Raw genomic sequence first — 16,001 nt, forward strand, 5'->3', positions numbered from 1 at the left:
TGTTTGCCTACCTGTCATTTGTTTTGATAGATGTGCAAAGAAATTGACTTGGATTGGAATCTGTCAGGGAACATGGTGGTGTTGTTCCTTCTTGTTACTGTGATTTTCTGATGTAGTTCAGTCTGTGCTCCAGTGATAGAAAATGTATTATAGTGTCTTGCAACAGAAAAGCTAACTACTTGATTTTCTTGGTCTTCCTGCACCTATAGGTTTTTGACATGGAGCTGGGTGAGGAGTTTTACCTTCCTCAGAACAAGAAGGAGAGTCGACAGATCGCCCAGGAGCTGTCCGACCTTGTCATCTACTGCCAGGCTGTGAAATTCCCTGGTAGGGAATATTTTATCTTCCCGTGCTTTGGTGAAACACAGGTCTCTCTCGTGCTTCGCTTCTCATTCCCGCAGACATTTCTGAATGTTACTGCATGTTTCCCGTCTGTTCCATCTTCCATACACACTGAGATTCTTGTCTCTGGGATTTTTTTTTCCCAGTAAGAGGTGATTTATTCTCCATAAGATCTCCTACTTTTGATTCGGCTGTCTTGTTCCACTCTAATCCACTCTCATGTTATATTTAAGAGGTCAAACCTTTCCCCATGTTTTCAGTTTTTTTTTTTCAATGTGAGACATTTAATATCCCTGTGTTACTCTTAATTCCTCTCCCACACAGGACACCCACTACGATGATGAATCTCTTTGTACCCATGGGAAAGATATGGTTTCTTTACTGAGTTGTCAGACCCAGAATAGAACAACAAAACTAGAGCTGTAAGTTTAAAAAAAAAAAAAAAAAGAAAGAACTAGATAGGCGACTAGTGATATCTCATATTCAGATCCACCCTGTAATATTTGATCCACGTCTCACTCATTTTTTACATTTTTTCACTTAAACCCAGTATGTCAAATATAAACTAATTAAAATTTTTTCTCATAATCATAGTTAGATTTTTAGATGAAAATGCCCTTTGTGGATAAAGGCTGCTTTAAACACTTGGATGACTCTGCTCCTCATAAAACTTCGCTTATTTCCCTTTAATTTGATTCTGCCCTCATTTCATGCTGCCATTTATCTAAAATATTTCTTTCTTTCCCATTAAGCATCAACCTCTTATCAACATTTCCTCCCTAAAGTGTCCTCTTTGCTGTTTTTCTCCTTTTTTCTTTACATGACATTTGCCCTCTTAAACCCGCCTGTGTTTCCATTGGTATTTTGTTTGTTTACTGTTTCCAGGGACCTGAGATCTGAAAAAGAGAAGTCAGGAAAAATGGTCCAATTAAGACGGACAGCAGACGGCTTGCTGCTGTGCTTGGACGTACTGCTTTTAAAAACTGAAAAAAACAAACATAAAAATCAGCTGTTCATCATCGATGACTGAACAGCCAAAAACCTTAAAAGTGACCTTTTCTTTCATTTCATACATGGACTATGACAAAGTTTCACACTAATATTTAATAAGTCATGACATTTTATTTCAAAGGTCAACTTCACTGTGGCATCATAATGTCCTGCAACACAGTTTTCTTATTATTACTGAATGTCAGCAGCACAAGAGGAAATTATGACTTTATTTCAAATTATTTACTGATACTGAAATAGTTAAAATAATCTTGGGAAACCACTTGAAACCAAGGTTATTATCGTTAACAAAAATGAACGAAATGATGAAAACTTGAATTGAAAAAAAAAAGTTAATTATAATAAAAACTATCATTAAAAGTAAAAACGATAACTAACTGCAACTGTATTATGTGCTTACAAAACTAACTAAAAATATAAAAAATGATGAATAAAATTACCTTCATTTCCGTCTTTGTTAGTGTCGGATTGATATGAAATTGATTTGTTTCACTTGAGCAATTTTAGCTGGCAGCACCATACGGCACTTCACGGTCCGTCATTTCTCGTCACTTGTGGTTTAGAGTCGGCTTCTCATCCCCACGCTACCTTGAAACATGCAGACTAAAGTTGGGAGAAAGCAGCAGAATCCTGTACGGGATTTATTTGAATATGACGGCGAGGAAGATAAAATATATGAAAAAAAACTCAAACTAAACTAAAACTAAGCATTTGGGTGCTTCTATGAAACTGGGTTCATTTTGGTACCTAGCATTTTGCCAGCTTTTTAGACCCAATAATAAAAGAGAAATTTAGACATATTCCCCCCAAGGATGTACCTAATGATGACCTCAGATAAATGTAAAAAAAAAAATTATACTCTTACTCTGAGCCATCCCAAAATTAATGAATTTTTAATCAAATATTGGGGCCCAAAATAGTTTTATTTTGAAAACATGGCTGTAAATGGTCTTACATACTACTATGAATAAAGACACTGTGTTAAATTTGATAATCCTAGTGGGTTTTTCTAACCCAGACATGCAGGTTTTTCATGAATCTGCAGTCTTATTCCAGGTTTTGTATGTAACCCATCGTGTCCATTTGCGTTACATGCAGAGCCTGCCCAGTTAAATGCATATAAATCACAAATGACTTGGCAACAGTGATCATTTTTGTGAAACACTCTGCATTACATAATTAGTACAATTCCCAAAATGCACCTGTGAGAGAATAAAGAGATATTAAAAAAAATAGTAGCGCACAGTTTTTGTGTCCTTTTAACCATGTTACATACAGATGTTTCTATTAAATATAATGTAAAATAATATACAGATGTGTTTTATCTGAAAAATAGTTTCTCTTTTATCTCAGTAAGTATTTATTTTTTAAAATAGACCCAAAGTGCTTCCAAACTTGCTTCGTAACATTAGTCTACATCTGGTTTGAATTTTTAGCCCCCATGTCCTGTTTTTAGGGACCAGTTCCATAGAAGCACCCATTTAGAAAAAAACCCAAAACTTGCAAACCTGCTCTAAAAATTAATTAAAACCAACTGAATTCGAGAAAAAAAAGGTCAAAACTAAATAAAACTAAACTATAATTAAAAATCCAAAACTCTTATAACCTTGCTTAAAACCACGGGGCAATAGACGTATGCTGACGCATCCGCATTTTATGTTTTCCAGCTTCTTCAAATCAGCAACCTTAGTGTGAAACATAATATACAGCTGTATGTCCAATCACAATCAGCTTCATTTGCCAAGCATGTCAACATGTATCTGCATTTTGTTTCTCTGAATAAATTTACACAGTAATATGACGGACATTCAGAAGATCAAAAGCAACAAACCAAGAAGTCAAGTAATTGCCTATATGCAATATGTAGATGAATGAGAGCAGACTGATTGGATATAAATGTGGTTTTCCTGGTTAGTGGAGACGAGGCAGTAATTCAACTCAGGGAGGGAGACGGAGATTTGACACCAAGTAATTAAAAAATGACTATTTAATAAGGTCTACGAAGATGGATGCATATAAGAACGAGTCAAGTATTGATTTACAAAACTGATGTAACATAACATTTAATGAAAACTAGGAACAATTCTACTCGAAAATGTCTTGCCTCAGACCTGTATACTGATCCGCAACATCCGGTATACAATAACCGCGTTTAGTGAGAAGGATTTCTTGTTTTTGAGAAACCAGCCGGGAAGTGACAGTGACACAGATTGTGATGTAATTGCCATGTTGTCTCCAGTCAGTCTGTGCTGCGTTATTGACCGCTCTCCTCTGTCTGCCTCTTGTGTGGGAACCCAGGCCTGTCCACGCTGTCTCCGGCAGGCTCCGGCAGAGGGAAGGACCGGGGCAAGAGCAGGAAGTCCATATTTGGTACAGCTCCCACTCGCTGCAGCACAACGGGGGAGGTCACGACCCAGAACCGCACCCCTGGGAAAGGTACGCAGGGGTGAATATAGTTATGTTGGGTGTGAGCCTGTACAGCAGAGGACGAGTGTAAATATTGCATTTTGGCTTTAAACAGGGTTACCACAAGTTCTTAAAAAGTCTGAAAAGTCTTGAGTTTACAAGTCTGCATTTAATATCTTAAAGTAAGATGTAATAAATAATGAAAGTGCATATAAATATTATAGTTTATATTAAAAAAGGTTGATTATGCAAATCTGACTAGAAAAAAATGTATGTGAATGGTTTGTATGGATGCTTTGTGTTATTGTAAAAATATATAGGAAAAAAGTGTGTTACAGCAAAGGAAGCAGAATTAATTTATCAGTTTGTAAAAAGGGGGGGAGTCTGTAAGTTATATTTCTTCCCACTCCTTTTCGAGCGCTGAAAATTTTTGTTTGACCACGTTGTATGGTTCTTTGTTATCTGATTCTATGTCCTCGAAATAAAAACTACACTAACTAACTAACTAACTAGTCTTTAAAAGGTATTAAAGTTGATATTGTAGGTCTTAAGTTTGTTGCCATAATCTTGTTTGCTGTATCTACAATGTGGGTGAAAAGTAACTAGGCATTAAAATTTGGTAAAAAATCTATATTGCTATTACAAATGTATGGAACTAAATGATACATGTTCTTTATTATATGGAAAATTAAAGTAAATCATATTTCAACGTAAGCACCGGTGGCATCAACCTGTTTCCTCAAACAGGCAAGGATGGAATGAACAACCCTCTGAAGGACGTCGTCTGGGATATCATTGAGAACCTCCTGAATTGGAAAATAAGAAATAAGACCATAAGAAAACAAGAAATTAGTGTTGTGTTGTGTATTAGTGTTGTCTGTTTAAAAATGTTGTCGTCGTGACTTCAGTGATAGTAAAAAATTCTGTAAGCAATTTCTAATGCCTAGTTACTTTTCACCCACCCTGTATATTATAAAAGCCAGGTGGCCTCTGTGTGCGTTCGTGTGTGTGTGTGTGTCTCGGGATTCACACAAAATCTGGAAAGAGCTGACTGCTGCAGTTTGGCATATTTATGGATTTTTGGTCAAGGAAAACAGTAGTGAAAACAGCAAGTTGATAGGACCAATATTTAGGGAGATATTAGTAATTTTGGAATACAATAGCCTTACAGTCACGTTGCTATATCCAGAACACTTTGGCGGTGACTGTTGGACAAATGCGGAACAGCATGCACAAATACACAACAGCATAAAAACTACCACATCTAGAACCTGTGGATCGCCGTGGGTCGATGTAGTAGTTGTGTTTAAATGTGTCTGTTAAATGTCCAAGCTGCAAAGAAAGTAACGTGAGTCGACTCAGTTCCACCTGTTGTAACCCGACAATTTATATTGAAATTGAACCAGTTATCTCTAACTTTGCAGCCTCCAGTGAGAAATGATCACAGAACATTCATCAATCAAGGAATCAAGGCATTGGAGTAAATAACTACATTTTCCTAAATTGTAGGAGTCAGAAATTTTTGCCAATATGGCCGTGAAGTGGGCATTAGATTCTGTTCTGAGTAGTTTTAAAAAGTCTTAAATTTAACTTATAGAAACCTGTTAGAACCCTTTTTAAAATAACTTCAAGATAAAATAAGAGTTATGATTTTAATGCGACTTCTCACTATTTTTCTTTCTGCGTTCTAGGAGGCAGTGAGCGACTAAGCTGGGAGGAACAGCAGACGTCTCCCGTCCTCAACGCCCCGACCTCGCTCAGCGCCATCATTCGCACACCCAAGTGCTACCACATCTCGTCTGTAAACGAGAATGCCGCCAAGCGCCTGTACCGGCGCTACTCTCAAAAGCTGATCCAGCACACGGTGTGCCAGCTGCTGCGGACTTACCCAGCGGCCACCAGGATAGACTCCACAAACCCAAACCCTCTGCTCTTCTGGCTGCATGGGATTCAGCTGGTGGCCCTTAACTATCAGACAGATGGTGAGGACAATGTGGTTCAAAGTTTTCTCTTCATATATAAAACTAATATCAACTCTGACATCACCTCTCAGGAATTTGGCAGTTAGACAAAATGTTTTTATTTTATTTTAATACGAAACAGAACATCCCAAAAGTGTCCCATGTTTCCTTCTTTTTATGACCACTAAAGCCTTGAAAACTGATTCTGCGCTCTCTTAAAGGGGTCATATTTTGCTAAACCCACTTTTATTAGTTTTTGGTGCATTTATTTGTGTATTTGGACCCTAATAGTTCATAAAGTTTGAATTTCAACCCTCCAGGTGCTGCAAAGTTACCTTTATATTCACTCTGGCTAAAATTGGGTGGATTTCTACAACCCATTTCAATTTCTGCTTAATTTGTTACGTTTTATAACTACACTCAACAAAAATATAAACGCACCACTTTTGTTTTTGCTCCCATTTTTCATGAGCTGAACTCAAAGATCTAAAACTTTTTCTATGTACACAAAAGGCCTATTTCTCTCAAATATTGTTCATAAATTTGTCTAAATCTGTGTTAGTGAGCACTTCTCCTTTGTCCTTTGCTGAGATAATCCATCCACCTCACAGGTGTGGCATATCAAGATGCTGATTAGACAGCAGGATTATTGCACAGGTGTGACTTAGGGTGGCCACAATAAAAGGCCACTCCAAAATGTGCACTTTTACTGTATTGGGTGGTCCAGGGGGGTCAGAAAACCAGTCAGTATTTGGTGTGACCACCATTTTCCTCGCACAGTCTTCTTCATGAATTCTCTGAAACAGCTTTGGAGATGGTTTATGGTAGAGAAATGAACATTCAATTCACAGGCAAAAGCTCTGCTGGAGATTCCTGAAGTCAGCATGCCAATTGCATATTCCCTCAAAACTTGTGACATCTGTGGTATTGTGCTGTGTGATAAAACTGCACATTTTGGAGTGGCCTTTTATTGTGGCCAGCCTAAGTCACACCTGTGCAAAAATCATGCTGTCTAATCAGCATCTTGATATGCCACACCTGTGAGGTGGATGGATGATCTCAGCAAAGAAGAAGTGTTCACTAACACAAATTTAGACAGATTTGTGAACAATATTTGAGAGAAATAAACCTTGTGTGTACACAGAAAAAGTTTTAGATCTTTGAGTTCAGCTCATGACAAATGGGAGCAAAAACAAAAGTGGTGCGTTTATATTTTTGTTGAGTGTAGTAACGTCATGACATTTGTACATATAAGGTCAAGACTTCCGATGAACATTTGTCTGACTACGACCTAACCGTCAGCAGCAGCGGTTGTAGTCCATACTGAAAATATGTCCAAACTTTGAGCCGATTACCTAAAATATTCAGTTGTTGGTTGAACAGATCAGAGCAGCACAGTCAACAACCTGGAGGGGGTGGGGTGTGAAGTGGCTCATGTGCATTTAAAGGGCCAGTGCTCCAAACGACCTTTCTGGTGTCATTACTTAGAAATAGGGTTGAAGATGGACCTGTGGAGTTGAATTAATGAAGAATTCAGACCCAAGCATAGCATTTACAGTAGACCACAGGGAAATGTTTTAAAATGCATAATTCTATTTAAAAATAAAAATATCACTCCTTTAAATACTCATGACAAATTTTTCCTCCTCCTCATATTACCTCAGTCCTTTCTCTTCTTTGATTAAACTCCAGTGCTTTGGTGCTTCTTTAGTTACTATTCTTATTATTCCCTTAAATCCGTTTTCCTCTCTGCAGACCTGCCCATGCAGTTGAACGCAGCATTGTTTGAGGCCAACGGTGGCTGTGGTTACGTGCTGAAGCCAGCGGTGCTGTGGGACCGTAGTTGTCCACTCTACCGGCAGTTCTGTCCAATGGACAGGGACGTGGAGAAAATGAGCCCTGCCATTTATTCCCTCACTGTAAGTGATGTCAAACAAAGATCTAAATGACCCTTTATAGAAGTCTTAAGACCTGTTTCTGTCCTTCACTGGCAAACCTGCATAACAGCACCAACACTTGCAACACATTTTTCTTACGCTCTCATATTCGATCCATTAATGTGTGTTTAGACAGTTTTATTGTAGAGTGATTTTAATGTGCTCCAATTATTTGACAGTCATGAAGGCCACCCGGTTAACTCAACACAACACAGAATGAGAACAGGACCTCATAAAAGCTCTGCATAGCACCATGTCCACACTGTGTATCCAGTGTGTGTGTTTTCGTTTCTGCTTGGACTTTACAACACTAGCACTAGACTGTTTGGGATGCATCATGTTACAAAATGTGTCTTTGATATCCTTCATCTACTGTTTATTTGACTTTTTTATTTTCATATTCAACTAATTCTGTAAAGCCCTGTGAGGCAACCTTGTTCTGATATAGGGCTCTACAAATAAAATTTAATTGAATTGATTGGACGAAAACACAATGAACCTTCATGGGTGACAAGTCGCCATAACTGAAATGGTAAAAATCCAAGTCTAGTCATAGAAAAGCTGTCTTTGGCTTAAAGGTAAACAGCATATTACTCAGTGCCAATGTACTTAGTAATGTTCTGTTTACCAGGATGAAGACCTGTAATTTTGTCGGTTTTAACTCCTTTGACATTCTGGCTGAACTTTACTGATATTCATAATCGTGAGTGAGACTTGAATATTTGTTCTCATCTTCTCCAAGGCTCTGAGAATACTGCTGTGGTTTAACCAGCAGGACGAGTGACAACTCATAAAATCTGTGCATATTAAAAAAAAAAGAGTGAGAGAGGCTGAAAGAAAAAGAAAAAACTTCCATTTCATTTCATAACCTTTATTTAAACTCTGAGATATATTGAAGACAGTATAGGTGAGACAAAACAAAACATTTGAAACATCCAATGGACATATCAGAAATACCGAAAAGTAAAAGTGACAAAGACGAATTAAAAACAGAGAACTCTACTTAAAAACAGGAGTAGCTGGAGGTAATAGAAGATGGAATTATGGATTTAAAACACAAAATATTTGAAACATACAATGCCATATTAGAAGTACCAAAAAGTACAAGCGATAAAGATTAACTAACTGGCTATAGTGACTTAAATAATTGTGTTTGGTCTCTGTAAAAACTATATTAGCTACAAGCTGTACACCTACATGGTGGCACTTGCTTATATAACCCTTATGGGTCAAAACACAGTAATGTACGGTCAGAGAGCGAACTTTAATTGATTGCCTTTCCAACATTTATTTCAATATAAAGTAGCTCCTTGTTTTGGATAATCCCTTATTGTCCAACTAAAGCAAAAATGAATTTAAAAGTAAAAAATGTGGGTCATTTAGCAACACTAATCTGTCAAATTGTCTCTAAAATGTCCTGTCAGAGAGAGTTCGAATACTGTGTTTCGACCCTTATTTATATGACCCTACCTGTTTTTCTTTCTCAGATTGTATCTGGTCAGAACATTTGTCCCGGTAACAGCGCTGGCAGCCCCTGCATTGAGGTGGACGTTCTGGGCATGCCCATTGACAGCTGCCACTTCCGAACCAAACCCATCCACCGCAACACCTTAAACCCTATGTGGAGTGAACACTTTCAGTTCAGCGTGCACTTCGAGGACATGTGCTTTCTGCGATTCGCTGTGGTAGAGAATAACAGCTCCCAAACTACAGCTCAGAGGACCCTGTCTCTGAAGGCCCTGAAGCCAGGTAAGAGCCTCGGAGATCAGGCAGGAGAAAGGAAGAGTCTGAGTCGCAGGTTTTACACATTTCATAAAGCCGGTCTGAATTCGTTCGACTCTACCAGTCAAAGTTTGATCTTCACTCAAAACATACTGCATGCATAACCAAGTCAGAGTGAGCTTTAAAGGATGGACCTAAAAGGATTTTACCCTGGTGTATAAGAACAGAGCATGGACTAAAAACATCTCTTTTGTTGCGTTGGTCTGCTTCAGGCTACAGACATGTGCAGTTGAGGACACAACATAACGAGTCTCTGGAAGTGTCCAGCTTGTTCATCTTCAGCCGCAGAACTGAGGAAGGTCCAACAGGGGGTGCCACTCCCTCATCACTGGTAAAACCTTCTCCTTCAGACTGTGGAAATAGCCCTTAACACATACCAGACCTATTCATGTACAGTGGCGGAAAAAATTATTAGACCATCAAAAGTCATCAAAAACAATGGTTATGCAATCAAGTACTAACTCCTGTGTGTATCATGTGACTAAAACAGACAGAAAAGAAAACATGGAATGCCTAAAAGCACTGTTTTTGGCAGTACAGTGCCATAGATACTGATGTAAGAACTGAAGTGATTTTGGTTATTATCAAGAAAACATGAAAAATGGCTAGATATCAGCTCTGAAATTAAACTGTTATGAGCTGTTTTTGTTATTATATTTGTCCAAACAAATGTACCTTTAGTTGTACCAGGTATTAAAATGAACAAGAAATTGAAGAAAACAAGGGGTGGTCTAATAATTTTTTCCATGACTTGTATGTTATAGATCTGTCTTGCATATCATCACTTTTTGCACTGATACTTAATTCTTGCATACAATACACTTGTCAGATAAACTTATACTAATACTATGCTGAACTATTACTAATATTACTAATATTACATAATTGAGTACCCTCTTAATTTTGGCCACTTTCTTAACCCTTAAAGACCCAAACATCCACTGGTGACCAAAAGCATCTACTGATCTAAACTATTTAATACCTGTTGTTCCACTAATTCTATCAATACATGTAAATAATTGGTGTAAAATACAGTTATTCATCTTCTCATGGTCATCAGATATGACCCATTTGGACGTTCAGAGGCTCCGTAGTGAATGTGGAAACACTGTAATCTTCTACAACATTGATTCACTAGTAAAACCCATGAAGTTTAATCAATGACAGTCGGTGGACACACTTGTTATAATGGTTTTACTCCTAACACCGATATCCTTTGTGTAAAGGTGATAACTACGACAGATTTGGTTGGATTTCTTCTCCCTTGATAACCAACATAGGGGACCCCTAGTGGAAGAACCCTATTGATTTCAGCTTCTCTAAGTATTATAAGTCATCCAAATGGGGGCGTTTTAGTTGAAAATCAGTTTTTTAGACATAAATCAAGCAATAATAGGCTGGTTTTTATAAAATTTGGTTCATATTCATTGTCTTACAAATGTCCATTTTTTTTGCTACCATCCAGAGTTCATATGGTGTCATTTTTACTCATTAGGTGGAGTTTTGTGAGAAAAATTGGTTCTCTGACCATTTTTCTGCCACTATCAGGTCAATGTATCTCAAACTGAGTTCAGATCAATTGTCTAACAATTCTCTTATTTCATGCCACCACCTTGAATTTACATGATGTCATATTTTACACCAGGTGGTGTGTTTTTCCAAACTGTTGGGAGAGCAGAGGATTGGGGGGATTTCAGGGATATACCCTTGCTGTCTGCCCCCGACAGCGTAAGCCTTGTTTTTACATCAGTTAATGATATCTTAGGTGGAGAATGTCACTTTTTCTTCAGTTTTCTCTTTTTCTGATATAATAACCCTCAACTTTAATCTGAGCCTTTTATCAAAATCAACATGATCAGCAAATTCAATATTGTAAAATACCAAATTTTCACTAAAAAATGCAAAATTCAAAGGAAAATATTATAGTAAATGATGATTAATCACTTTAGAAAGGTTAACTATAGAGAAAAATTCATTAGGGAAGTGACACAAAAGGTGCACTGGGTCTTTATGGGTGAAAGATGATGCTTGAAACAATGTCTAATAATAAATGTCAAAGAAAGTGTTATCATGTATTAATCCAGTGCCACATTTTCATCCTGTTGTGTACATAGCTGTTCATGTCAGAGGAGAAACATGCGTCGCTACAGCACAGGGTGACGGTCCATGGAGCTCCTGGTCCAGAGCCTTTCACAGTGTTCAGTGTTACAGAGCAGACCACCGCCAAACAGCTGCTGGACACGGTTAGTACACTGATTTATGTTTGTCCTTCAAGATTTATATTTAATGTTGTTTTCATTCACACCTAAACTCTTCTCTCATATTTCTCACAGGTTGTAACATCCACAGGAAACCCATCAGAATACTTCTTATGTGAAGAGAAGGTTCCTCTGTCGAAGGAGCGCAGTGAAGTGAAGCGCTCTGCTCAGCTGCGCCCCCTAGCACCAGAGGAGGAAGTGGTCAGACTGGTGTACAGCTGGAGCACTGAGGAGGGATATGTGGGGAGGATCTGCCTAAAAACCAGAGAGGAGGTAAACGCTTAGAACACAACTTGACTAGTTTAGCAAATAGATTTAGAGTAAAACTGTCTGTGACCAAAAGAGAGGATGTTGTGTGCAGTTATGCTTGTCTTGTTTTAACCCATAAAGACCCAGTGCTACTTTTGTGTCAGTTCCCAAATTAACCTTTGTCTGTTTAACTTTTCGTAAGTGATTTACCATCATTTATTATATTATCCTCTCTATTTTGCATTTTTTCCACTGAAAATCAGGTATTTTCCCATATTTAACTTACTGATCATGCAGATGTTCATAAAAGCTCAGATTATAGTTAAGTGTCATAATATCGGAAGCAGAAAAAAATGAAGAAAATACAACTTTTTCCAACAAAATATATAATTAACTGAATATAAACCCAGTGTGTCCAACCGCTGTCATTGATCCAACTCCATGGGTTTTACTGATGAATCAATCTTGCAGAAGATGACAGTGTTTCCACGGTAACTGCGAAGCCTCTGAACGTCCAAATGGGTCATATCTGATGACCATGAAAAGATGACAAACTGCATTTTACACCAATTATTTACATGTATTGATAGAATTAGTGGATCAGCAGCTATTAAACAGTTTACAGCAGTAGATGATTTTTTAAAATTATCTCTTGCTTTTTTTGTTTGTTTTTTTACTGGATGGCACTTTATTGTCATTGTTCCATGTACAAGAAAAAAGAATATTGTGTTCTATTCTAAAAGAGAGTGAAACTAAAAACTATGCCATTGCCTTTTTTGTGTTTTATTAGATAGACTAGAGCTCCCCCTTATGGTCTAATATAATGACTCAAAAACCTAAAGAAACCTGCATGACATGAAAACAGTAACTTACGCTCAGTAAATGTAACAGCAAATGCTCAGGTTGTTCTACAATTTACACACTAGTTTACACACATGTCAACCTTTTGAACACTCTGATCTCCAACATTCTCAGATTCTCTCACTGGTTTTGGTTTTTCAGAACTTAAATGAGAAAAACACTGTGCTGGTAGGAGAAGAGGAAGTAACTGTAGGAGGCAGAGAAGGAGCAGGAGGAGGTGGAGGTGGAGGAGGAGGAGGAGGAGGAGGAGAGGACGATATGTTCTTCGTCCAGGTTCATGAAGTTTCTCCAGAACAGCCTCATACAGTGATCAAGGTCCCACGGTACAGCACCGCCCAGGACATCATACAGCAGGTACCAATAGACATACTGATATACATACTGTTTACATATACATACTGTTTACATATAGATACTGTTTACATACAGGGTGGGGAAGCAAAATTTACAATATTTTGAGGCAGGGATTGAAAGACAGTGTATGACCAATTAGTTTATTGAAAGTCATGAGAATTTATTTGCCACAAGAAAATTGACATAATAGAAAATGTTTTTATTCTATGTGTCCTCCTTCTTTCTCAATAACTGCCTTCACACGCTTCCTGAAACTTGCGCAAGTGTTCCTCAAATATTCGGGTGACGACTTCTCCCATTCTTCTTTAATAGTTTCTTCCAGACTTTCTCGTAATAGTTTTGCTCATAGTCATTCTCTTCTTTACATTATAAACAGTCTTTATGGACACTCCAACTATTTTTGAAATCTCCTTTGGTGTGACGAGTGCATTCAGCAAATCACACACTCTTTGACGTTTGCTTTCCTGATTACTCATATGGGCAAAAGTTTGTGAAAAGGTATGGATAATAGTGTTAGGTATGATTATGACATCAATATATGTTTGGTTTCAAAACAATTGACGTAGTGCCTGCTGAGAAAAAACGACTAAATGTTCATTGTAAATTTTGCTTCCCCACCCTGTACATACTGTTAATATTGTTTGTAGATATACATACTTATATAATGTTAATACTGTAAATTTGTGTCCATCTTATTTTGTCTGGTTTTTTTATTTTGCTTAGCTCTATTTTTATGTTACTTTGCAAAATTGTAAAATTTATATTCTATTTTCTTATTTGTAGTTTTTGTAATTTTATTTTCACTCTATTCTTATTTCTGTAGCACTGGTATTTTGTTAATATTGTTGTACTGACTGGAGTAGCATTCCTAATTTCATTGTACACACAATAACAATAAATTCTATTCTATTCTATTCTATTCAGAGCTTAAACTCCACTGACGTCATCTAAAAGTTACTCAACCTTTATAAATAGATACGTTTGCGTTGTCGTCTCTTAACCTGTTGCTGTTTTTCTCTGTGTGTTGGTCAGACTCTGTCTAAGGCCAAATATTCCTACAGCATCCTCTCAAATCCCAACCCATGTGACTACGTCCTGATGGAGGAAGTGACCAAGGAGGTGGGCTCTAAGAAGTCGTCCACCGCCAAGCCCCTTCAGCGGGTGCTGCTGGATCACGAGTGCGTCTTCCAGGCTCAGAGCCGGTGGCGCGGCGCCGGAAAGTTCATTCTGAAACTCAAAGAGCAGGTAGCTGCGAACACAGTAGCTGATTTCTGAGAGCAGATATGTTCTTTGTGCATGTGTTTTTGTTTTTTATGTGTTGATTTTTCATTGCTTGTATCATTCCTTTCAGCATATTTCTTCTTTTACTGTTTTGTATTTTAATTTCAAATGTAGTGTATCTAATCCCACCACTATCATGCTGTACATTCACCTCAGTCATTTGTAATTTGCCCTTTTTTGTGTTTTAACCTGCATGGCTTCTGTCTCTGCAGCTCATGTTTGTAATGTCAGTGTGCTCTACGCTCTGCGTTTGCTTTTGTGTTTGACTGTGTAGTTTTGTATGCTTAATCTTGTCTGGAGCCCCATGCATCCCAGTGCTTTTACATGTTGTGCGTCCGTGAGTATGATTTTATTTTATTTATCACTGAGGAGTTTTCATTGGAACTTTTATAAAGAATAATGTGATGTTGGAAGACCTGCTTCACTAATAAAAATATAAAAAAAAGTGTCGAGGTTAATTATAAATTGATTCAAATGAACTTTTCTTGAAACCAAAGTAAGAGATACACTGGAAAGCAGAGTATTGGTAAGTTTTATTCAGCCAGATAAAAAACAGCACTCAAAATCCGTACGCATTAGTCTGTTCTGTAAGGCGACACCACGGTATTTCACTGACATGAAAGTTTTTCTGACGGCAGGTGGTGCGAGAGGACAAGAAGAAGGTCATTTCATTCGCCAGCGAGCTCAAGAAGCTGACGAGTCGCAGCCGCAGCATGACGACCGGCGGCGGAGTGGACGGCCCCGGCCAGAGTAAGGATGAAAGAGCTGCATGCTGTGTGGCTCTGACAGAGCTCCAGGAGTGAGGCTCACACTCTGCCTGCTGTCTGTGCATGGAAAGGCAACAGAGGTACCGTATGCTGTCTCTAACATCTAATGATACATGTAGGAGAACCACGACACACACAAATCCAAGGTGATCCTCAAGTTTTATTTCATAGAACGTAAACAGGGTTCATGTGGGGTCTTAAAAAGTCCTGAATTTACAAATACCTTAAAAAAAGTATTTAAAGGTATTAAATTTGATGTGGTAGGTCTTAAGTTATGTTGCCATAAATTAGTTCGCTGTATTATGTTTAATGTTCGAGCTGGAAAAAAAGTAACCTTAGTCGACTCAGTTCCACCTGTTCCAACCTGACGATTTCTATTGAAATTAGGAGCCAGTTATCGCTAACTTTGCAGCCCCCGGTGAGAAATGGAACGGAACGGTGGGAATTAAGGCATTAATATACAGGGTGGGGAAGCAAAATTTACAATATTTTGAGGCAGGGATTGAAAGACAGTGTATGACCAGTTAGTTTATTGAAAGTCATGAGAATTTATTTGCCACAAGAAAATTTACATCATAGAAAATGTTTTTATTCTATGTGTCCTCCTTCTTTCTCAATAACTGCCTTCACACGCTTCCTGAAACTTGCGCAAGTGTTCCTCAAATATTCGGGTGATAACTTCTCCCATTCTTCTTTAATAGTATCTTCCAGACTTTCTCGTAATAGTTTTGCTCATAGTCATTCTCTTCTTTCCATTATAAACAGTCTTTATGGACACTCCAACTATTTTTG

General features: G+C 37.9%; 1 protein-coding gene across 2 annotated transcripts in view; it reads left to right on the plus strand.

The window, feature by feature from the left end:
• plce1 (phospholipase C, epsilon 1) overlaps window positions 1-16,001 on the plus strand; it is a 120,500-nt gene that overhangs the window by 98,903 nt on the left and 5,596 nt on the right. For both annotated transcript variants that reach the window (XM_030163130.1, XM_030163131.1), the window contains 11 exons: window positions 210-327; window positions 3,652-3,789; window positions 5,451-5,741; window positions 7,476-7,639; window positions 9,145-9,406; window positions 9,652-9,770; window positions 11,554-11,682; window positions 11,773-11,970; window positions 12,949-13,161; window positions 14,194-14,406; window positions 15,081-15,289. In XM_030163130.1, the coding sequence (XP_030018990.1) occupies window positions 210-327; window positions 3,652-3,789; window positions 5,451-5,741; window positions 7,476-7,639; window positions 9,145-9,406; window positions 9,652-9,770; window positions 11,554-11,682; window positions 11,773-11,970; window positions 12,949-13,161; window positions 14,194-14,406; window positions 15,081-15,245 (2,010 nt within the window). In that variant the 3' untranslated portion in view covers window positions 15,246-15,289. The remainder of the gene's footprint in view (window positions 1-209; window positions 328-3,651; window positions 3,790-5,450; window positions 5,742-7,475; window positions 7,640-9,144; window positions 9,407-9,651; window positions 9,771-11,553; window positions 11,683-11,772; window positions 11,971-12,948; window positions 13,162-14,193; window positions 14,407-15,080; window positions 15,290-16,001) is intronic.

Source organism: Sphaeramia orbicularis, chromosome 19, assembly GCF_902148855.1.
Source record: "Sphaeramia orbicularis chromosome 19, fSphaOr1.1, whole genome shotgun sequence".
NCBI classification, from domain to species: domain Eukaryota; kingdom Metazoa; phylum Chordata; class Actinopteri; order Kurtiformes; family Apogonidae; genus Sphaeramia; species Sphaeramia orbicularis.